The sequence below is a fragment of the Suillus plorans genome, assembly GCF_016647745.1.
Source record: "Suillus plorans strain S12 chromosome Unknown HD556scaffold_13, whole genome shotgun sequence".
NCBI classification, from domain to species: domain Eukaryota; kingdom Fungi; phylum Basidiomycota; class Agaricomycetes; order Boletales; family Suillaceae; genus Suillus; species Suillus plorans.
Window position 1 is genome coordinate 18439 of NW_024537397.1, and position 21354 is coordinate 39792.

Sequence of the window (21354 nt, forward strand, 5' to 3'; positions counted from 1 at the left end):
GTCGATGTCGGTGTGACCATACGAATCGAAGCTGAAATCTTCCATAGTTGTATTAGCGCCCGATGGTGGGTGTGAGGCAGGGTGTGAGGCGACTGAAGATGGCAGATGTTCAGCTACAAAGAATTCCGTTTCAGAGGTTATGTTGCCGGAAGATGTACGAGTGAAGCAGGAATGTTTGTGGTAAAGTGTGTGCTCCTCAGCTACACGCCTTTTGGCTTGCTGGTGCTGTCTATTCAGTATATACCAATCTTGCTTAAGCTTGTCCAATGCACGTCGTTTTTTGCTGACCATGATGGTTGGGTGTGGAGGCAACGTTTACGGGTGCTGTGTAATAGCGCAGTGCGTAATAGCGCAGGATGTGGCAGATGCTATGCGGTGCCCAAAAACTCAACATTATGATAAACCTAAGAGTAGTTACAGAGACGCTAATGTCCGTCAATGTGATTTTGATGTCCTCTGCCATACCAACTGATCAGACATGAGAGCATCAAAGTATGTATCTGCGCTATCATCCATTAGTGAGAGTGCTTCATCCCATGCATCACAGTGCAGCTCTACTGCATCAACAGCGGCTGCGGACCCTGAGATAAGATGGTCTGTGCATGCACCCTCTGCATGCAATGCACCTGAAAGTACCTCCCTGGCTTCTGAAAGAAGTTCTTGCGCGTCCGCTACTATGTGTTCATAATTCGGTCTTACAACCTGCCAACCTTCATCAGTCACCTCACGGACAAGCATGAGGCTCTGTGACTTGAGAACCGTGTATTGAGAAAGGCCTGCGTGATAGCCAAGGTTGAGCCATATCGAGTCTAGTCGCGCTAGAAAACTTTGTGTAGCCTGGTCTCGTAGTTTATCTAATTAGTGTAAAGTGTATGATTGATAGTATGAGACATACCACAGTGGCTCCAAGATGCTTGCGCCAACGAGTCCTAGACTTTAAGCGCTCATCGAGCTTGTGCCTACATGAAGTACAATCAATTGTAATCTACACGCTCTGACATCTGAACTCAGAGGCTTACCTTTCATATCATCTGCGCTTGGATGTCAGTCGAGCCTCGCAACGTTGTTGCTCGTTCTTATACTTGGGTGGCATCAAGTCAAGCAAAGCAAGGATATCCAAAGAAGAGTGTAGTAACAGTACTTGTGGTCGATGAAGGTGTATGGCCAGGCGTGAGACTTCCTTGAACCATAGTACTACTAACTCAAGCTTAAGGCTAAAAGCATCAGCGCACGAGCACTTCGGGACACATGAAACCGAACATTTACTCAACAACAAATTTGAATAACACACGTAGCCTATGGCAGTTCCTCTTATCATACATATAGTATCCATCGTCAGCACACGAGCACCTCGAGACCCATGAAACCGAACATTTACTCAACAAATTTTGAATAGCACAGTTAGCCAGCTCCTCTTAGTATCTGTTCAATCCAATTACACATGCACTTGTGGTCATTGCGGTTGCTTGATGTCACCATCGGCTGAGTGCATTACAGCGGTAATGATGGTATTTATTGCAAGAAAATGATGCGGCTACAAGATACAAGAATGATGATGCGGCTACATGGTACAAGAACGATGATGCGGATACAAGAAACAAGAAATCACTCTAATACTATGGCAGTGCTAGGCGACATCCCATCATTTACCAGAAGCGCTATGAGAACATCTGAAACTACATTAAATTTGATTTGAGCAACAGTTGTAACAAATATCATACCAGCGCTGATAATGGGTTTTGCCGGTTTTGTGTCTTCTTCCGCGGGGGTCTTGGCACCGCAGGTGACACAAGAAGGGCGCTCTGAGTCGTCAAGCATCAAGTCAAGCGAAGGAAGATCCCCAGTTGAAGTCCCTTCAAGAACTTTGAAAATTTCTGTGTGTTAGGTAAGATGGTGCTATTGTGACAGAGAAATCGATAAATCCGCTCACCTTCCTGGTCTCTAATGAGCTGTAAAGCTGCTGCTAGTTCGTTTATAGTGAATTTTGGGGGTTCCGCAGTCAACGGATGGCAAGTGTTGTTGTTATTCTTGGAATTGCACATTTCAAAATGAACCAGGCGAAATGAGAGTGAGAATAATTTTATTGATCGAAATTTAACTCCGATCTAATGTGCCGTAGGAAGGCAAGGATATGATTGGATGCTCGAGGAGGCTGAACCTTATTTTCATCCTGGACTGTAGTTTGTTTACTGGAAAAAATCCGACGGGCAGCATACAGAACTCCAGCAAAGCAAACTGAAAAACAGGTCAGTGACGATGGCCGAGATCTGGAGATATGCTAATATCGATTACAGCACCTTAAAGCCTCACACCCGATTTGCAAAAAAGGTAAGCGGTGACGAAATACCTGACAAGAGACTCACCGATGACAGCACCTTAAAGCCTCACACCGAATTTGCCGAACCGCCGAGATCGAAAAGGGGTAAGCAGTGATGAAATACCCTGAGGAGATGCTGTCACTAATTGTGGGGTTAGTTTAAGATGGTCGGAGCTCAATGGACAAACAGAGAACAAAAGGCCTACTTGGAGTCGCAATTCAGCGAGTTCTTGAAGCAACAGCTTCAAGGAACTTTGACATCCTTTTGGGATACTGTTAGCCTTGAGTTCTTGAAACAATGGCCTGAAATCGACGTGCAATACCCAGACAAGTCTAAACATCCGCACCTGACTGAGGTAGAGAAAGAGTTGCTGGGAGAGGCGGTGGCTAGGCGCCGACAGGTTTCTACATCTTGTCATGTCATGACGCAACATGCTCACGGTGTCAATAGCAAATTAAAAACTGGTTCAATTATAGATCCCACAAAAGCGGTCGATCGACCCTCAATTTGATGACAAAATCAATCAACAAGATGCTTGGCAATAAAGCGAAAGGAACGCGAGTTCATACAGAAGTCGAAATATTCTCCAAAATGAACTATGACACCGACGTACGGGCAAAGATCCAGGAGAAGATTGAGTCTGGGCTGCTGGTAACAAAAAACGAAAAACTACTGGCAGTGCGGGAGACGACCAAGGCTGCATATGAGGCTGCTTCGTCTGAAATCAAGTCCTTATGTAAGACGAAGGCTGCCGAGGAGCGGAATGCCAAGATCTCGGCGATGTTGCCAGGGGCACGAGCGACTGAACAACCTACCAATGCACAGTACGCGAAGTAAGTAAATCCTTGAAGTTTTCATCTCTCACTCACATCTATGATTGTTAGGGCGTTAGAAGAGTGTATCGGTCCAATCTCTCAATTTTTGGATGCGGTGAGGCAACTTACTGGCTGGGAGTGGACGGTCATTGGCGGAGGCCCAGACCCTCGCCTTGGTGGTATGCTCAATGTATCGAGGTATGAGAATTTGTGCTTTTTGACCCTCGTTGCCCTCTAATATTAGCTCCCCAGCTATCATACAGGTGTCAACGAATCCGGTCTTACATGGAAGCAGGCAACACCGAATTTTACAGAGAAACATCTGAACCCTTATCTGGGTTATCTTGCGACAGTATTCAGTATGTGTTTCTTTTTTATTTAAATTCATTCGCTAATGGGACTACAGGCGAGGATGACAGGAAAAGGCGTGCTCTAGACTACGTCCCTCCAGTGGTGCAAGATGAGAACACCTCATTGGAAGATGCAGTGCCAACAATGTCAGAGAGCGCACAATCGCACGTGCCGTTCACATCGGACTCGGCACAATCATTCGCATCGCACGTTGTCGCAGGTCCAGGATCCGCTGGTGGATCCAGTGGAGTGGCAGTCACAGGTCCTCCTATCATCCCTCAACCTCAACTCAACTCACAAGGACCCGAGTTTCCGTCATTCAACAATGGCATGTATTCTTTCTCTGGTGAGAATTCTGGGACTCTCCCCCAGTTGACGCTATCGCCTGTCCTTCAAACGCCGACACTGCCAGGGGGATCATTCCCATCCAATTCCACATTAGCGCTTCCTTCGCCATCTCTCTCACCTATCACATCATGGAATGAGGGGTACTGGAACTCGATGCCACCGCTTCATATGGCCCCCTTGAATCAATCCGACGTACTTCCCTATAACTTCAACTTCTATTCTCCCCCTTCCTTGGACGGTGCACATGGAGGCCAACCTCACATTGTTTCAAACCAACCTCACGTCGTCCAACCTCACATTGTTTCGAACCCCATCAACTTCCCTAGTACCACAGCGCTAAATCCTTCTTACACGGATACTTCTCTGCAACAACCAGCCCTTCACAATGTGACTGCTCACGCTCCCCAGGCCGACAATTCTGCCTTGAATCCTACGACGTCCGCTGCCCTGGAACAACCCAGGCAAGTACAAGCTGGAGTGGACGAGCGCGTGTGTGCTACTTTGGCGTCCGCTGCCCTGGAACAAGTACAAGCTGGAGTGGATGAGGTAGACGAGTGCGTGTGCGCTACTTCGGCTGGTGAGAATCGTGCTAAGAATAGTAGAGTGAGCAAAGAGAAGCATCCGCGTCGAGTGGCAGTTCAGCCTTCTACTGAGCTTTCTACCTCGGATGATACCATAACGGCGCCTCTACGCAAGACAACGCGGGTCCGTCAAGAGTCAACTCGTATGGCCCAGGCAAATATGATAGGTGCAACCATGAAGAGACCTCACATGGGCGAAAACGAGAGCGTCCCTCAAAAGAAGTAGGTGTCAATATTAGATTCGTTGTATTATGCTCATTTAATCACAAGGAAACGCAAATCTACCTGAGTCATGGCGTCGCTTTGAATCAGTTGGTCACTGAATGTTGTTTCTTGGTGTTTTTTGTGTTGCGCCTACATAGTACGAGACTCCGTACATAATCTAATACTGTTAATCCTGCAAGCATGTATTTAAAACCGTCTTCACTACTCAATACATGTTAATTTCTTGTCACTAGTATATACAGCTTTCGTCTCAGTGCACTTGTTTATATCATTAGCAAAAATAGGTGCGCATAAAAGGTACTGGACTTGTTGAAAAAATAGGTGCACATACAAGTTGCTGGACTTAGTGAAATTTCTTGCTCAAATCTCGATCTCGATCACATCAAATCAAGAACTTGCGGGAGAAATGGCCCTAACTTCTTCGCATCAAGGAGAAACATGCTTATATGATGTATAATATCAAAATGTACATCAAGGAACATAACAACTAACAGCTGGGTCGAGAACAGAGCCGATATGGCAACCCACAAGCACAAAAACAGACGAGAAGCTGGGAAATGAAGACAAGAACCTAAGAGGCACCGAGGGGAGATGCCAGGAAGGGGAGGGAAACGGCAGCCAAGGAGGAAACAAACGCACAAAGGGATCTAGCCTGCCAAACAAGGTGCGTCTAAGGTTTTATGCATCGTGGGAAGCCCTGGGGAAGGCCAGCCAAACGCACAAAGGGATCTAGCCTGCCAAACGAGGTGCGTCTAGGGTTTTATGCATCGTGGGAAGCCCTGGGGAAGGCCAGCGAAGGAGGAACCAAATGCACAAAGGGATCTAGCCTGCCAAATGAGGTGCGTCTAAGATTTTATGCATCGTGGGAAGCCTTTAAGCATCATGGCAGACACACGAAGTTTTGAAGCATCAAGGTGCTTCTTTGAAGCATCAAGCTACACACATCAGCAAACTAGACACTTTTTGCATCACACTTCGTGTCTAATCACACTTATTTAAGCTTCAATCTGACAGTATAGCCTGGAGTATATCGATGGCGAAGAAGAAACGAACCATTTCCAAGAAGCTTACCATCAAGCTTCCTGCAGGAAAGAAACTAGACCTTCTGGACAAGATACTCGAATGCCCGTGAGGAAATGATGAGGTCTTCACTGAAGATAAGTATCTTCGACAGCTATCAGGAGTGCTAGTTTGCAACTTCACAAGGTTAGGCGGGACATACCTGATGGAATGAAGACTACTGGAATGACTTTCTTTGTTCACTCTAGCCATGTGCTTGAGGCTGGTACTCCGTTGAATAATGTGCATTGTGCAGGAGAGTTCCCAACAACATGGGATATTCGAAGAAACGATGACGAGTCACAGCCAAAACGGCATCACGCGACTGGCTATAAATTTCAAATTTATCTTTGTTCGACTAGTCTGGGACTCTGGGTTCAGTACTTCAAAGCTTCAAGCTTCAGTGGTGACAAACATTTGCACCAAACAATACTCGTTAATGTTCACATCCACCAGCAGAATGTTCGAATTCTCTGACCGGTAGATTGGTATTGGTTGGAAACCAAAATCTACTTTCATTCAATTGATACCTAGGACTTCCATTTTTGATTGATGTCGCATCACAATCGTGACTCAAGGGCCCGCCACCCATTGAATCAGACTCGGAGACGGGTATGCCAATTCTGGCGATACAAGCGGTGAACGTTTGAACAGCAGTGTATACTAGCACAAACACTACGTCGTTATAACCCCCCAGCATCTCTTACTCACTCAAACCCTTCCCTCGAATATGACTCTGGTCTCAAATGATCCCAGCTCGTGGCCGATAATCAATTCAAATATTCATTCAAGCTATTTCTCAGGTTTGTCATATCAGTTGATAATGTCTCGATCTAACGTCGACTTGCGGTTTCACAGTCGCAATAGGCGTCGTGGTGGTATACGATTGGGGTGAGCAGCACAGCTTTCTACAACCTTGATATTCTCATAATATTTCCAGTCTTAACACTCGGACAAGAGGTACGTCGATGTTATCGCAGCAGCAGCCAACTCGCTAAGACTGGTGTCATAGATTGAGCTAATCTGGGTGAGTGACAAAGTCCCATATCAGAAGAAACACAAGGAAATACAATAAACTTGCGACAGAGGCAACGCTGGTCTCTAATAACTGTGCTATACCTAGTTGTTCGTACCTCGTGTTATGCTATAGCGTAGTTGGCAAGTCATGCTGACTCCAAAATATTCTAGATACGTTATGTCGGAATACCATATTATGTGTATGTTTCTAAAGCCAACAAGTTGGTACTATGCTAATAGCCCATCTCGTAATCAGTGTCAACATTCTGGGTATGTCTCATATGCATCATGCTCGATTCTTCTGACCGGTGGCGCACAGCATATATGCCATTGGTCCCGAAGACAGAAGCAGTGAGTATTTCCCAACCGATCTCATTCTCATCCAATGAATAACGAATACACTCATTTGCAGGGGTGAGTGAGATTCCGACCATTCAACTTGGCTCAACATAATGACTCGATAGGTGTGAGTTCGAGTGTTTGATGCTAGTACCGTCGCTAATTCTCGAGTGTTTTAGGTAATTTTACGTACTACACAATAAATGTAGCAAGTGTGATCGTACCTGCTATGTTGGGCGGTGAGTTACCCAGCTGCAATAATTCCGTGATATTGATTCGACCGAGACAAGTCATCATGATTGCTCGCTTGCATGCAATGTATCAGGGATCTAGAATAATGCTTATCTTCCTTGTTACTATCCTCCTAGCTATCAACATCGGCTGCGGAGTACTTATGGCAATAGCATTCAAATATATTGTAATGGGTAAGCTTTATTTGTTGACTTGAAGAATACAGCTCATTGGACGAGCACCAGAGGTACTGATACTCTCTGGCACATATACGTGCGATTACGAATATGAGGAGAATGCCCAGCTTCTGATTTCAATGCTTTGGATGCTTTACACCATTTGGGAGGTCCTCGCATTGTGTCTTTCAGTCCGGGTTGCTGTGAAACATTTCCATGACCTGCGACGACTCGGTTTATCGAGATCGATTATCGGGGACTGTTTCAGGGTGCTGATGGAATCTCACGTGCTTTATTTTGCAAGGTGAGATTGTAATGCGAATACGGTTATCTTCTCTGCTGAAGTTCCATACATACCAGCTTTGTCTGTGTCTCGTGCATCCAATTTGTTATTCTCTCTCCAGAGTTGCAGGTATGCCGACCTGTCGTTGACATCTGCTTGTAACCACTGCTCACCATCTCTGTAGAATCCATCTTTTATTGGAACTCAAATCTTCGGTGGTATTCGTGAATTCGTCTTCGGCGTGCAGTTGTTTGTGCTGGGACCACGCCTCGTCCTTAGTGTTCGAGAATATCACGCCAACCTCGTGGCCGAATCCGACGCAGAAACTAGCATAAATTCGATTGTCTTCCAGGAGCGTGTACATATACCAACTAGCAGTACTGTGTAAGGAAATGCTTGCCGAGTGTTTTACAGGGATGAGATAATCGGCGGAGGATCCGTCGTAGTATTTACATTAGTGTTTTGAAGCATATTTAAGACGAGATTGATATAGACAAACCCATTTCTTGTCGGAAGTCAGTGACTCGCCCTTTCGTGGCTTGACTATATGCCTCTATCACAAACGAGTATGGCAAGGAGATGGGATGCGGAGCTAGATTAGAAAATTAGAGAACCAGAGCCTCAAGCCTCAAGCGCACCTATAAATTATTGATTAGACATCGACCACGATATTCTGAATCGCATGCATAAATACGTTGATCGGAGTCACACCATCGGAGCGTTCCGCCCATGCGACTGCAGATTGTGCGTCGGGTTTGTATCCTTGCAGTGATCTGTTGGAGGTACCAAGACCGTCAGAGTAAAGTACCGATCGAGATACATACATACATATATCCATCATCTGGATCGAACGAATGGAAAGTAGAAGTAGCGTGTCTGAGTTCACACAATTGATAGTACAAGGGTTCTGCAGCATATCGACTCCCGCCTTCTCTCAGCGGCACCATACGACAGAGTTGTGCCTGGGAAGCCATTAGAGTGGTCAATGTATTCTCTGAATGGACTCGTCGCTGATTGTCCCTCTCCACGCTGTCCACCTTCGAAGGTGCTTGTGAGTCAAGCCCTTACTGTTGAATGTCTGAGGGTCATAGATATAAGTGTAACCGGCCAGACGCGTTCCCCCATATCATCCATCTGGACAGGAGAGAAGTAGTAAATAATCGTAGGTCAAGAGTGGAAGGAAGCACTATTCAGGCATGATTCAACGATATCGAGCACGAAAATACTAAAAAGGCACTTATGGGGTGAGTATATGCATCTGTCACGAATGAATGCGCGTGGCAAAGAGATAAGAGCTTCAAGTCCGAGGGCATCGAGCCGACTGGAAAATGTATCAGGAAAGCGCCGACCATGATATTTTCATATGCGTACTTGGATCTGATAGCACTGTCATGTGCCAGAGTAAAGCAAAGGAAGAAGCGACTTGAGCAAGTCATGAAACCGCAGATAGTTGATAATGCGTCAGATCCGCTAGAATGCTCGGACGTCCTCATTATACTTCGTCTGTGCAGTAGAGAAGTAGTGCGAAATCGTGCGTGAAGGGAAAAGGCTGTTGATGTCCACTAGTTAACTGATTGGGCGCCGATGATCTGATTGAACCAATGCATCGCTGACCACTATTAGATAGACATGTCTTCAACAACAATCGTCTAGTTTCGAGCACGATTCAACGACACAGAGTATTATGGTTATTAAAAAACTTACGGCTCGAGTATTTGCTTCTATCTTGGATGTGCTTGGAAAGGAAATGCGGTGTGCTGAGCGGGGAGTAAAGCGCACTTGACAAAGTATCACTAAGGCGCCAGTCATCTGAGCACAACAAAAGTGTGCAATCATCCATCTGGGCCGGACATGTGGGGCGCAATGCAAAGGTTCTGTGGAACATGGAAGTAAAAGCAGCGTGTCTGAGCTGATAGCCCCAAGGATAAACCCATTCGAGATACATCATATATCCGAGTAGAAGCCCAGATGGTTGACAATACGGTGGCACTGGTTCGCAGGACACGACTAAAGTGAGCATCTGACATCTGGACTAGACTCAGGCAAATGGTGAAATCATATTTGTGAAAATGAAAGTGTGAGAAGTATAACGGATAGGGTGCGATGAGTAGTATCAAACATAATGACAATAATTCGCGATGCATCAGCAAGGAGGAGGACAATTCTCTTCTCACTCACGGCGTGGCAATAAGCAGAACGGCTGGTGCCTGCACACAATGTCTGTGCTAGTACGACAACATCCGGCACAAATAGTACCTGCATATTTTCAAACTCCGTGCTTCGACTCCGACTCAGAGATCGACCAGTTCAAGCACAGCATCAGATTCATTTAAATCTCCCCACTCTCAAAACAGATACATAACATATAGTCAGATCACAAGTCTATCAATAGAAAGCATTCGCACAGGAAATACTCTCGTGTTTGGCGCATTTCCATACATCCACAACTAGTGGGTGCGAATGACGCATAGTATGGTATTCCCTGATGAAGCCATATCATGATGGCACTAGGTGAGACTTCGTGAGGGGTAGTAAAATGCCAGCACCGGTCAGAGAACGTTCTGGATATTGGAAAACTTGAACGTAAACGTTAACGATATACGCGCGGCATCACCCGTACATGCATCATGCAGATCTCGGCGGTACAAACAGGCGGCCCGAACGTTGGTATATCTAGCACGAACATTAGATCATTATAACCCCCAATATCCCCCGCTCACTCACGCCCATCCCTCGAATATGACCCTGGTCTCAAATGATCCTAGTTGGTGGCCCATGATCAATTTGAACATTTTGAATAGCTATTGGATTGGTTCGTCGTATCAGTTTGTGATGTCTCGAACCTCTTGATCTAACATCGACTTGTGGTTTCGCAGTTGCCGCAGGCATCGTGGTGTTGTACGATTGGGGTGAGTGGGACAGTGTTCGAAAATCGTTGATATTCTCATGATATTTTCAGTATTAACACTCGGACAAGAGGTAGGTCGGCGCTATTGTCCGAGCAGCCAACTCACTAAGAACAATTGCATAGATCGAACTAATCTGGGTGAGTGGCAGAGTCTCGCATCAGAAGAAAAATGAATCCAATGAATTCGTGACAGAGACAACGCTGGTCTTCCTTGACTGTGCTGTACCTGATTGTTCGTACCCAATGCTATACTATGGGGTGATTAGCAGTTGTGCTGATCGAAAAATGTTCTAGATACGTTATATTGGACTACCGTATTCTGTGTATGTTTTTGAGGCCAACAATCTTTTTAGCGCTGTGCTAATAGCCATCTCATCATCAGTGTCAGCATTCTGCGTAAGTCTCTTATGCACTGTGCGATTCTTCTGACCAGTTACACACACTGGCAGCATATATGCCAATGGTCTCGCTCACAGATGCAGTGAGTATTCTGCAACCCACCCATTCCCATCCAATGAATACATTAATTTTTAGGGGTGAGTGATATTCTAACAATTGAAGTTGGTTCATCATAACGACTCGATAGGTGTAAGTCCGAGTATTTTATCTTAGTACGAGGGCGATCGCTAATTGGGTGTTTTAGGCACTATTACGGGCTACGCACTAAACGGGACAAATGTGATCATACCTGCTATGTTGGGCGGTGAGTTACCCAGCTGCAATAATTCCGTGATATTGATTCGACTGAGACAAGTCATCATGATTGCTCGCTTACATGCCATGTACCAGGGATCTAAAACGATCCTTATCTTCCTTGTTATTATCTTCCTAGCCATAAATATCGGCTGCGGAGTACTCATGGCAATAGCACTCAAATATATTGTAACGGGTAAGCTTTACTTGTCAACATGGAGAACGCAGCTCATTGGACGAACACCAGAGGAGCTGATACTCTCTGGCACATATATGTGCAATTATGGGTTTGAGGGAGACGCCCAGCTTCTGATTTCAATGCTTTGGATGCTCAATACTGTTTGGGAGGTCCTCGCACTGTGTCTTTCAGTCTGGATTGTTGTGAAACATTTCCTTGAGCTGCGACGATTCGGCCTATCAACCGGATCGATTATTGGGGACTGTTTCAGAGTGCTGATTAAATCTCACGTGCTTTATTTTGTAAGGTGAGCTGATAATGTGAATGTAGTTATCTTGTTCTGCTAAAATTCCTCGCGTAATAGCTTTGCTTGTGTCTCTTGCCTCCAGCTTTTTTATGTCTCTCCGGAGATCGCAGCGGTGCGCCCGCTTTTCGCTGACATCTATTTGTAACCACTGCTCATCATTTTTGTAGAATATATATTCTATAGATGCTATAGTTCTCTATTGCACTTGCCAGATATTATTTGGCGTGCAGATGTTTGTTCTAGGACCACGCCTCATCCTCAGTGTTCGAGAATATCACGCCAAACTCGTGGCCGAATCCGACGCCGAAACTAGCATGAATTCAATTGTCTTCCAGAAGCATGTACATATAACAACTAGCAATACTGTGTAGGAAAATGCTTGTGGAGTGTTCTATAGGAAGGAGAGATTTAATCAAGGATCTGTCCTGGTTTTCATTGTCATGGTGTCTCGAAATATATTTGAAAGGTCTAGTCAGACCCATTTCTTGTTGTCAATACTGGAAGTCAGTGAAGCACTCACACTTGCACTAAGTGGCGAGCTGAAAAATCATCTGGAATGACTAGCCACCAAACCAGTTCTTAATGCCCAAACAGCTGATTCTACGTGTTGTCGGAACTCCAAGCTTGGACAATGAGAAGTTCGACTGAAGGTCATTTTCTTAATTGTCTGAATCACGTGACGCGCGCGTCGCTAATATAGCATTCTTAAGTTTTAGTCCATCCTGTTGTTGACATAAGCACGTTCTAGATATGTTATTTCTCTTTCTTCTTGCTATGTACTGTATAGCACCTTCGTCACTCAGCCACAGATCCTCCATAGACTCATATGTACCTCCTTCACGTCTTTTCCCACCTCAGCGTTGTTCTATTAACTTCCGCTAAGTCTTCTCTAGACTTCGTACAGCTATTCCAACGTTCATGTCACACACATTCGAGCTCAATTGTTGGATCCTTGGGGATGGCCCAAAGCATGTCTTTCCTATCGACATCGAGAGCACAAAGACCGTGGGCCATTTGAGAGTTGCTATCAAGGACCAGAAGAAGAATCGGTTTGATTGTGTTGATGCTGACGATCTCGAGATATGGCAGGTGAGAGATTGATTCCCATGATCTGGTGCTGAAAATCCGATGCTTTCCAAGGTCAAAATCAACAGAAAAGATTTGCACTTGCTCGACACGATCGGGATCGAGGGCGGTATCAAGGGTGGCGTTGAGTTGGAGGACACGTTAACTGAGATGTCAGAAGCGTTTCCAGATGGAGTGGAGCCCAGGTATATTCATATCGTTGTGCGACTTCCTACAGTCACTCAGGGCAAAGTTGTGGAAGACCCAACTGACATCCTAGCATGGCTCAACACAGGTGAGATTACACCAACTAGTTTTCGAGGTTGAGCCACTCAAATATCTTCCACTCAAAGAGTTCAAAAACACCCTCGAATCAGGATCCGACTGCCTTCCTCCTTCAGCAGCTGCTAAATCCAATCAATATCGTGCAATCCAGGGTGGGCCTCGCAAAATATACGATGGACGCTACGCTCAAAGCAAACCGGTTGACACAACTGCGCCACCAATCCAGTTATTCAACCCGGCATTTGCGTTCTTCTCAAGTAAAGTGTTCGACCCTACATACGAAGTGCCCGATGACATACTCTGTGCCACTCCGACTCTCATGGCTGAATTTGCAACCGTTTATTCCAAAGAAGATGACCGCAGGTCAAATCTTGTTTCTCTACTGGATAACATGCTCGGACACTGTTTTGTGAAAGAGCAGATTCGTGATGGCAAATGTATCTCAGATGGTGTAATCTTTGCATTTCACGACAAGATCCCAATATGCCTGATTGTAGATGAAGAGAAGGACGACTTTGGAGATGGAGGTTCTGACCCTTCTGTCCAGGCGTCTTTCTCCTTTTTGCGCATCTCATGTCAGAAGGTACACTGATTTGACACTTTAATATTTGTTATTCTTGTCACTGATGCTTGTTCTATAGGAAGCGGAGCTCCCCTTCATGTGCAATTGTCCTGTGTTCTTGATTGCATGTGCTGGACCTCGGCTAGTGGTTCTTGGCGCAGTCCTCAGGGAGAAGTGTATCGTCCAACATCTTACGGACTTCATCTGGATCCCAACCCGCTCCTCACTGAATGATGATCACTGCCTTCGAATTGGGCGCGTCATGCATGCACTCAAAGAATCAATCACTCTACTCAAAGACTGGTATGATAACAAGGTCTTCAAGTGCGATGAGCCGCGTTATGACATATCACATCCTGTTGCACACTCTCGTTTTTTCCCAACCCCAGATACCTACAAACGGGACGGCAAGGTTGTGAAATTTACACATCAGCAGCCTCTCGAACCCCATCCTGCCTGTGTAACATACCTAGCGAAGACCGTCGAGACCGACTCGATCCATGTTGTCGTGAAGTTTGTCACCAGGTACGGTGCGGACGTCCACATGGCGATGGCGGAAGCAGGGTTCGCGCCGAAGCTTTTGTACTACGGACCAATCGATACCATGCCACACATGCCATCGTATGGCGAGCTGCGGATGGTAGTTATGGAGTATGTGGATGGAACGACGGCCTCTAATGCACGGGCACTACCTCGCAGTTTCAAACAGGACCTCACTAAAGCAATTGAGTACTGTCATGAGCGTGGTTTCGTGTTTGGTGATCTTCGGAAACCAAATATTATGATCACGAAGGAAAACAAGGTGCAACTTATCGATTTTGACTGGGCTGGATGCGAAGGCCGGGTTACATATCCTGTATCCATCGACTCTATCAATATTGAGTGGCCGGCAGGAGTGAGAGGATTAAACCCTATATTGCAGCAGCACGATCACGATATGCTAGTGCGACACTTTCAGTAGACCTCTCAACTTGTTTTTAACTTTATCAATCATTACAATCCAGTCATGTATACATATTGTGTGGTGATGTAACTTACACACAAGAGGCTTAGAGGTCCATCATGAAAAAAACTTGAACGAACTGGAATGTTTTCAAACCATTATAGTGGAGCGATGATGTCGCACTCGTCTTCCTCTCCTTTGACACATACAGAATCGGGGAACCTCAACCCAGATATTCCCTACCATGATGGTCACGAAGACAATGAACACAGCAATAATCAACCCGAGTGTATGGCAACCTCGAGTGGGATGAGTTGTGAGTCCCCTGTTACTGTTCCGAAACTGTTTGGCTCCCAAATCGTCAAAAGAACAAGGTACGTGCTAGGTGACGTTAGTTAGTCACCCTTGGACCCCAGCAACACTTCGGCCAGTGTTCCTAGCCCAAGTAAATCTTAGTAAGTCCGCTTATTTTTCGGAATACATAACCTGCCACTCATCCAACTTGAATGACTTTTCCCACTTCGTTTATCTCCTCTCGCCTCATTATGTCCTTGACCAGCACTATCAGGACAAGTATCTTTGGGTTGTTTGACGAACGAGTTTGTGCATCTGGCCAGAAACTTGCTACTCTCACTTCAAGCTGACAGAGAAGAGCCAACTTATCTTCCAGGCTCTTTGACGAAGGTCGGTCTAGGTTATCCTCAGAGTTCCTTCACGAAGTTATAAGAATGGCACAACGTAAACGCGAGCTCCTGCAGGCTAAAGAAAGGTGAGGTATTACCATAAACGTTAGGCTGCGGACTTACTTGTCTGTGTTGTGCTTATACACGTTGTCCCTTAGTGTGATGTAATAACTCGTCCTGCTAGCTGTACAAGCAATCAGCGGTCGAAAAAGGTTGAGTGACTGCAATAAATGAATCGCATCAGCGAGGCTATCTCCCGGTTTCTTTGACAAAGGTTTGTCCCTTGACAGTGAGAGTTTGCCACTGTCACTGGCTAACTTTTGTGTAATTATGTTGACTACCACTACTTTAAGTTGAAATATACTTGTCTAATATATTTACTGTTTGATTATGAAGCCTGCTCGTCGAGTACTGTCGCAAGGGAACTGTATGTCAGATACAAGAACGGGCCACCGGTCTTGGCCTTCAGTCGTGCATCTGACCGCTTACATCGAATGCGCTGGGTAGCATCACGCAGGATGGAAACCGTCAAACAGTCCAGATTGATTTCGTAGGACACAGGCGACACAGTAAACCACGATGGATTAAGTGCGGCGACGGACAGGATGGAGACCTCTGCAGAAGCCTGAAGGTCATGTGAGCGCGACGTAAAACGTTGAATAACAAAACAATGGGTGTAAGACAGCGACTCACACTGAGAACAAGAAAAACCAACTGATTCCTCACCCACTCGAACCACGACATCGTTGCAAGAAAACAGACATCCTGAGATGACGAGTGAGCGTTAATACATGCACGACAGAACATGTACTGGGACAAAAAGCATAGACATACAAGCACCTGCCTGAGGCAGGCGCACCCGAAACCCTGGACGAAAAATGAATTTGTTGAAGGCCGGTGACTGGAGTCCTGGTCGAGTATGTAATTTGATCCTTGCACGTACCTTGTTCTTCAGAAGATTCGGGAGCCGAACAGTTTCGGAACAGTAACAGGTCACTCATTACTCAGTGGGATGTCGGGAGCCACGTCCGAGTAAGTGCTCAGATATTCGCTTTCAGGTCATTTCTGTTGTCGGGCCCGGGGGTATTCTTGCTGATAAGACAAAATTGTTAGCACTAAATGCAGCGCCACCGCACGGTAGATGATCGATGACCTCAAGCTATTACCACTCCCGGAGCCACCGTTCGGCTGCCAAGCTGTGGCGAAAACACGGTACCAGCAGTGTAATGTAAGAAAAACTTCAGGAACGTCGCCAGCTCTGATAAATCAGTAAGTAGTACCTCTGGAAAATACTCAACTCCTTCACCTGAGTTTTTGCTCGTACCTTACTAGTACTGGAGCTCAGAGCCGAACAATTTCGCAGTGGTGATAGATCTCATCACTGTCCAACTTCCCTAGTCTATCCTTAAAGTAGGTTGCAATCAGCTTGCTCGCTTCGGGTGCATTCTTTATGTAATTAGGGGCTCATTGCAACCAAAAACGACATCCACGTGTCTTGCTCACAGGTGCCGTTGACCTATCCGACGACTACATGTAACTGCTCACCCGAGACCCGGATCGTGGCAAGTCAGACGTGACTACCATGCCACAAGCTTGTCAGCGGGTTGGATTGTGCTACAGAGCGCTCTGTAGCACTCTGTAGTGAGTTACGTTTCCCTGATATTTCTTACCACAGCATACACCTCCTTCAAGTTGACTCAATGGCCATCTCAACACAGCCGTGGTTAGCCGCATTGGTGACACATAGATAACACATGGCGGCTATGCGTGTCATTGGGGCCCTGGCGAGGCCAATAGGCATCACGTTCAACAGATATCGCAAACCTGGTGGAAAAGCATTTTTCTGATGCAACTCCGATGACAGTAACGAAACGCGGGGAAGCACTTAGGTTGTCAGGTCTAGCCTGCCGCTGTCAGAATTTATGCCGCATCAGAGGACTGGTGAGAAAGTCATATTGTTTTATGTACCATTATATGACAATATGTGCAGAGCGTGTCCTTATTTTCATTACTCGAGGCAACATCAAGTCATTACGACGTATAGGCCCTGCAATCAACGTAACGCACCCTAAAGGACTCATCATTATCTGATGGGCGCAGCAGAAGTACCTTGGAGTTAAGCTAGAATCACCATGATCACATGCTTGTAAACTCAAAGCTAGGATCCCATTTAAGTTCAAGTTCAAGTTGTTTACATCACGATACCAATCCTTCGCCACTCTATATATCTGGGCCTTACTCGCTCACTCTTCGTGAGCAATCTATACCCTCGTATGATGACCGCTTCCTCGAAGAAGGAACTCCAAGACATCATTCAGTATCGCAATGCATACTTTCTTGCATTCTCGGCGGGGGTAGTGGGATTCACCTGCTTTGGTTGGGACGTAAGTTTAATGGGCGGTATGCTCGCGTTACCATCATTCCAAAGTTATTTCGGTCTGCTCTCGGATTCACCCTCTGCACGCGCCAGCTTGAGCGGAAATATCGTCTCGGTCCTGCAAGCAGGAGGCTTGTGAGTGTATATTCAAGCATGAAAACTTATTCGGCTAAAGTCACGTCACCAGCTTTGGGGCATTGTCTTCGACCTACTTTTCAAGTCGATTTGGGCGGAAGCCTAGCCTGTTAGCTTCCGCAGTCATATTTCTCATTGGAATCACTATTCAGTCGACAACTGGAATTGGAATGTCCGCACAAGTTGCACTGAAAGTCTTGTACTTCTCTCGTTTCTTCGCTGGCATTGGAATTGGTTTGTTATCAGCTTTAGTGCCAACGTACGTATCCGAATGTTCTCCAAGAGCTATACGCGGTCGATGCCTTGGCAGCATCCCACTCGGAATAGCACTTGGAAATATGCTGGCTTGTGGGTGTCCATCGTAGACCTGTGGGATTTAATCTGACAGGCGATGCATAGTTTGGGTCAATTACGGCGCTTCTCTCAATATCTCACCAGGACAAATGCAGTGGCGGTTGCCCATTATTGTCCAGATTGTACCTGGAGTACTCTTTTTATTTTTGATGTTTTTCCAGCCCGAGTCTCCCCGATGGCTCGTTGAGCGCGGCCGATACGAAGAAGCAGCTGCAGTCCTCGCATATATCGCGAGAAGAGATCAGGATGATGATGCCATTGTGCTGACTCTCCACGAGATTCGTGTCGATCTCGTTGGGAAGCAAAACCTTTCGCTGATCACCCAAATTCGTAAAATGGGAGAATCGAAAATCATATTTCTGCGCTGCATCATTCCTTCCATCGTTATCATATTTCAGCAGTGGTCCGGCGCAATCGCTATCACTTACTACACTCCCCAAATATTCGCCAGCCTTGGTTTATCCAGTACTTCCTCGACACTACTTGATACCGGCATCTATGGTGTCGTGAAATTCGTCGTCACATGCTTCACCTTGACCCACATTATCGACAGCTGGGGTCGGAAGAGGACCATGATCTATGGTGGCCTAGTGCAGGGACTGATGATGCTATGGATCGGTGGGTATGCTGGTGCTCACCCCAACGAGAGCATTGGGCCAGCGACATACATATCTATTGTTGCTGTATATATCTATGCCGTGGCCTTTAGCGTAGGCTGGGGATTCACCCCCCACGTCTTCAACGCTGAAGTTGCCCCAGGACATCTCCGTCAACTTGTCTTGTCCCTTGCATGCGGAACCGACCGGATTATGACATACGCTCTTGCCCAGGTCACGCCCACCATGCTTGAGCGCATATCCTATGGAACATATCTTGTTTTCGGCATCACTTGTTTAATAATGGCGATGTGGGTCTATTTCTTCCTACCGGAGACGACTGGATACGCGCTGGAAGATATCAAATATCTTTTCGAGAAGGATCTCATTATTCGCTCGCTGGAAGATGCGCCTGGGGGTCGGATTTTCATTGGGACGCGCCGCGCCGCCACTGTGCATGAGCTGAAAGCTATCGATGCACTGTCCACAGATAGTACTGAGGTTTTGAAGGACCTCAAATCACAATCGGACGGAGAGTTAGTGCAGGGAGGTTTACAGAAGTGGGATGGGGACATCATTATATGAACGTTCCAGTGTATGTTACGATGGTTTGTATATGTTTCTGTTTTTGTTACGTTTGTGTCACGTCGTGTTTCGTATAATGACCGTATATGAAGTTCGGACTTTATGACTCAATTGTAGTACTACTTGTGTAGCGCAGCTCAAGAATTTGTTCTCCCCACCTTTCGGAATAATACTTCCAAGCTTTTCAATAGTAACTTGCATCTTTACAAACATGTCTTCTGTTCTATCCTAGTCGTTTGAGGCAACTAAAGTGATCTCTTCTCCTATCATCGATTTTTCCTTCTTAGCAGCTTCATTAGGATCACCGCACCTCAACAGACTGGGGAGTCCGCAAGGCAATGACCCTCCAGACTTGTCAGTCCTGGAAGGCTGCATCAAGTTCTCTATCGTGCCGGAACCTCCCCTACTCTTCACATTGCCTCGATCTCATCCCCCGTTCATTTGTTCTTTCCGGTGCTTTCTCCCTCTCCAACTGGCGGTTCATATTTCAAAGCTTCACAGGTCACATCATGTTTACGTGCTTCATTTTGATGGTGCTCTCGTACTCTCCCCTTCGTCACGGATATCGTGATTACATGCCATACTGTACACAATTGCAATGAACTATACATTTCATCTCACTATGTTGTCTCAGATTTTTACCTCGCTTTGAATGTACTGGGTGCAACAGGAATTTGAGTATCGAATGTCAAGATGTCCGAGACGGAACGACGCTACCAGTGACGACTGTGACGACGCCGGTGGAGATAACATGTGGTGTCGAAGGAGTCAACATGCGATAAAGACTCGAAAAAGGAAAAGAAGCAAAGAGAGACGCAAGTACCAGAGGCTCAGGCTAATCGATATCTTCCGGCCGACTGGTAGCACACGTAGGTGTCCTATCGCCAACACACACTAATTCTGGTGCAGTTAATTCGGTCTCGTTCTCACCGGACGACACTTGCATTGTCAGTAGTTCTTCATCCGCATGCTCTGGATTATTTATCCGCCAACCTTCGGTTCTGCCTATACTCTTACCCTCAAGTCAAGTCCGCTAGAAAGCGCAATCATTCTGATACGAGTGCCAAGCCTTACCGTCTTCTTTCCTTCTAGGATATAAGAGCAAGGCCACTAGCAGAATCAGAGCCACTGTTCATCCCATATAACCTAGCACGAGCCATGCATTTCTCATTCCTCCGAGTCGTCGCAGTCGTCGCAGCTTTGACAAGATCTACGTCTGTCACTGCCGCAAAGTGTGCGATTATAGGCCAGGCTTGTGGCACGACCAGCCCGACAGGCCTCATATGCTGCGATGACATGTTCTGTGGGCCTACTGTGAGTATGAGTCGTTCGCTTTGCATCCAAAATTCAACCCCACGACTCACCTTTGCGCCTTGTACCAATAGAAGTCCGGAAATTCTTCCACATACTGCGAGGAACCTTGAAAGTCCAGATGAGTTTGGCAAACTGAGCATACCACAATAGTGAGTCTTATCTCTTTCGCGTTGGCACAGTGCTTGATCGCACGATATACAGTTCGTTGCGGAGTTGATGGATGTGCTCACTTTTATACAAATTTTCCTGACCCCTCGGCCAGACTCCTGAATAAATTACTGCAACGTTGATAGAAGGCCTCGGGCTTAGGCCTCATGTCATTCGACTTGTGTACGTTTTACATCAGTAAAAGTAGAAGAAAATTGGTGTCTTCAGCCGACATTGAAGTAGGTGTGCGCGACATTGAAGATGAAGGGGCTGGTGTCGAGGTATTGGAACAAGAACTGAAAAAACAAGCCTCGTTGTGGTGAAACAAGAAAGGGGATCAGGTGCACCCGGACAGTCCACTACGGCACAGCCTCTCGTGTTTTTCTCACCCTTCTTGCTTCGTACTACAACGTAGCACTCACAAAGTCCTCCACTGCTCGACAACGCTCTTGTTTTTCACTCAAAGTTTCTACAGCATT

The 21354-nt window shown here is 46.1% G+C and overlaps 8 protein-coding genes across 8 annotated transcripts; 6 read left to right on the forward strand and 2 right to left on the reverse strand.

The window, feature by feature from the left end:
* Positions 1–1605: 1605 nt before the first annotated feature.
* On the reverse strand, positions 1606–2042 carry HD556DRAFT_1305891 (uncharacterized protein; the record flags this gene model as incomplete). The annotated part of the gene is made up of 3 exons (XM_041299842.1): positions 1606–1676; positions 1722–1874; positions 1931–2042. The coding sequence occupies 3 exons, from the start codon at positions 2040–2042 to the stop codon at positions 1606–1608; spliced, it is 336 nt and encodes a 111-aa protein (XP_041163103.1).
* Positions 2043–2256: 214 nt separating this feature from the next.
* On the forward strand, positions 2257–4702 carry HD556DRAFT_1440127 (uncharacterized protein; the record flags this gene model as incomplete). The annotated part of the gene is made up of 8 exons (XM_041306066.1): positions 2257–2328; positions 2373–2422; positions 2508–2718; positions 2769–3151; positions 3203–3331; positions 3386–3492; positions 3540–4635; positions 4684–4702. 8 exons carry the CDS (start codon positions 2257–2259, stop codon positions 4700–4702), a joined length of 2067 nt encoding a protein of 688 aa, XP_041163104.1.
* A 1725-nt stretch (positions 4703–6427) lies between these two features.
* On the forward strand, positions 6428–8131 carry HD556DRAFT_1440128 (uncharacterized protein; the record flags this gene model as incomplete). Its single annotated transcript, XM_041306067.1, has 11 exons — positions 6428–6500; positions 6556–6588; positions 6638–6657; positions 6710–6724; positions 6784–6822; positions 6886–6914; positions 6971–6984; positions 7034–7065; positions 7511–7764; positions 7821–7872; positions 7928–8131. The coding sequence occupies 11 exons, from the start codon at positions 6428–6430 to the stop codon at positions 8129–8131; spliced, it is 765 nt and encodes a 254-aa protein (XP_041163105.1).
* Positions 8132–10482: 2351 nt separating this feature from the next.
* Positions 10483–12200, forward strand: HD556DRAFT_1461574 (uncharacterized protein; the record flags this gene model as incomplete). Its single annotated transcript, XM_041308260.1, has 12 exons — positions 10483–10555; positions 10620–10652; positions 10703–10722; positions 10775–10789; positions 10845–10883; positions 10946–10974; positions 11034–11047; positions 11295–11354; positions 11406–11540; positions 11592–11829; positions 11887–11941; positions 11997–12200. The coding sequence occupies 12 exons, from the start codon at positions 10483–10485 to the stop codon at positions 12198–12200; spliced, it is 915 nt and encodes a 304-aa protein (XP_041163106.1).
* A 1097-nt stretch (positions 12201–13297) lies between these two features.
* On the forward strand, positions 13298–14690 carry HD556DRAFT_1461577 (uncharacterized protein; the record flags this gene model as incomplete). The annotated part of the gene is made up of 2 exons (XM_041308261.1): positions 13298–13762; positions 13821–14690. Coding segments are annotated over 2 exons (1335 nt in total), but the record flags the coding sequence as incomplete, so codon positions are not given.
* A 487-nt stretch (positions 14691–15177) lies between these two features.
* Positions 15178–16111, reverse strand: HD556DRAFT_1461579 (uncharacterized protein; the record flags this gene model as incomplete). The annotated part of the gene is made up of 4 exons (XM_041308262.1): positions 15178–15394; positions 15491–15551; positions 15857–15992; positions 16061–16111. The coding sequence occupies 4 exons, from the start codon at positions 16109–16111 to the stop codon at positions 15178–15180; spliced, it is 465 nt and encodes a 154-aa protein (XP_041163108.1).
* A 1532-nt stretch (positions 16112–17643) lies between these two features.
* Positions 17644–19414, forward strand: HD556DRAFT_1232173 (general substrate transporter; the record flags this gene model as incomplete). The annotated part of the gene is made up of 3 exons (XM_041297491.1): positions 17644–17879; positions 17932–18227; positions 18279–19414. The coding sequence occupies 3 exons, from the start codon at positions 17644–17646 to the stop codon at positions 19412–19414; spliced, it is 1668 nt and encodes a 555-aa protein (XP_041163109.1).
* Positions 19415–20564: 1150 nt separating this feature from the next.
* On the forward strand, positions 20565–20878 carry HD556DRAFT_1350337 (uncharacterized protein; the record flags this gene model as incomplete). Its single annotated transcript, XM_041302351.1, has 1 exon — positions 20565–20878. Exon 1 carries the CDS (start codon positions 20573–20575, stop codon positions 20876–20878), a length of 306 nt encoding a protein of 101 aa, XP_041163110.1. The 5' UTR covers positions 20565–20572.
* Between the last annotated feature and the right edge of the window lie 476 nt (positions 20879–21354).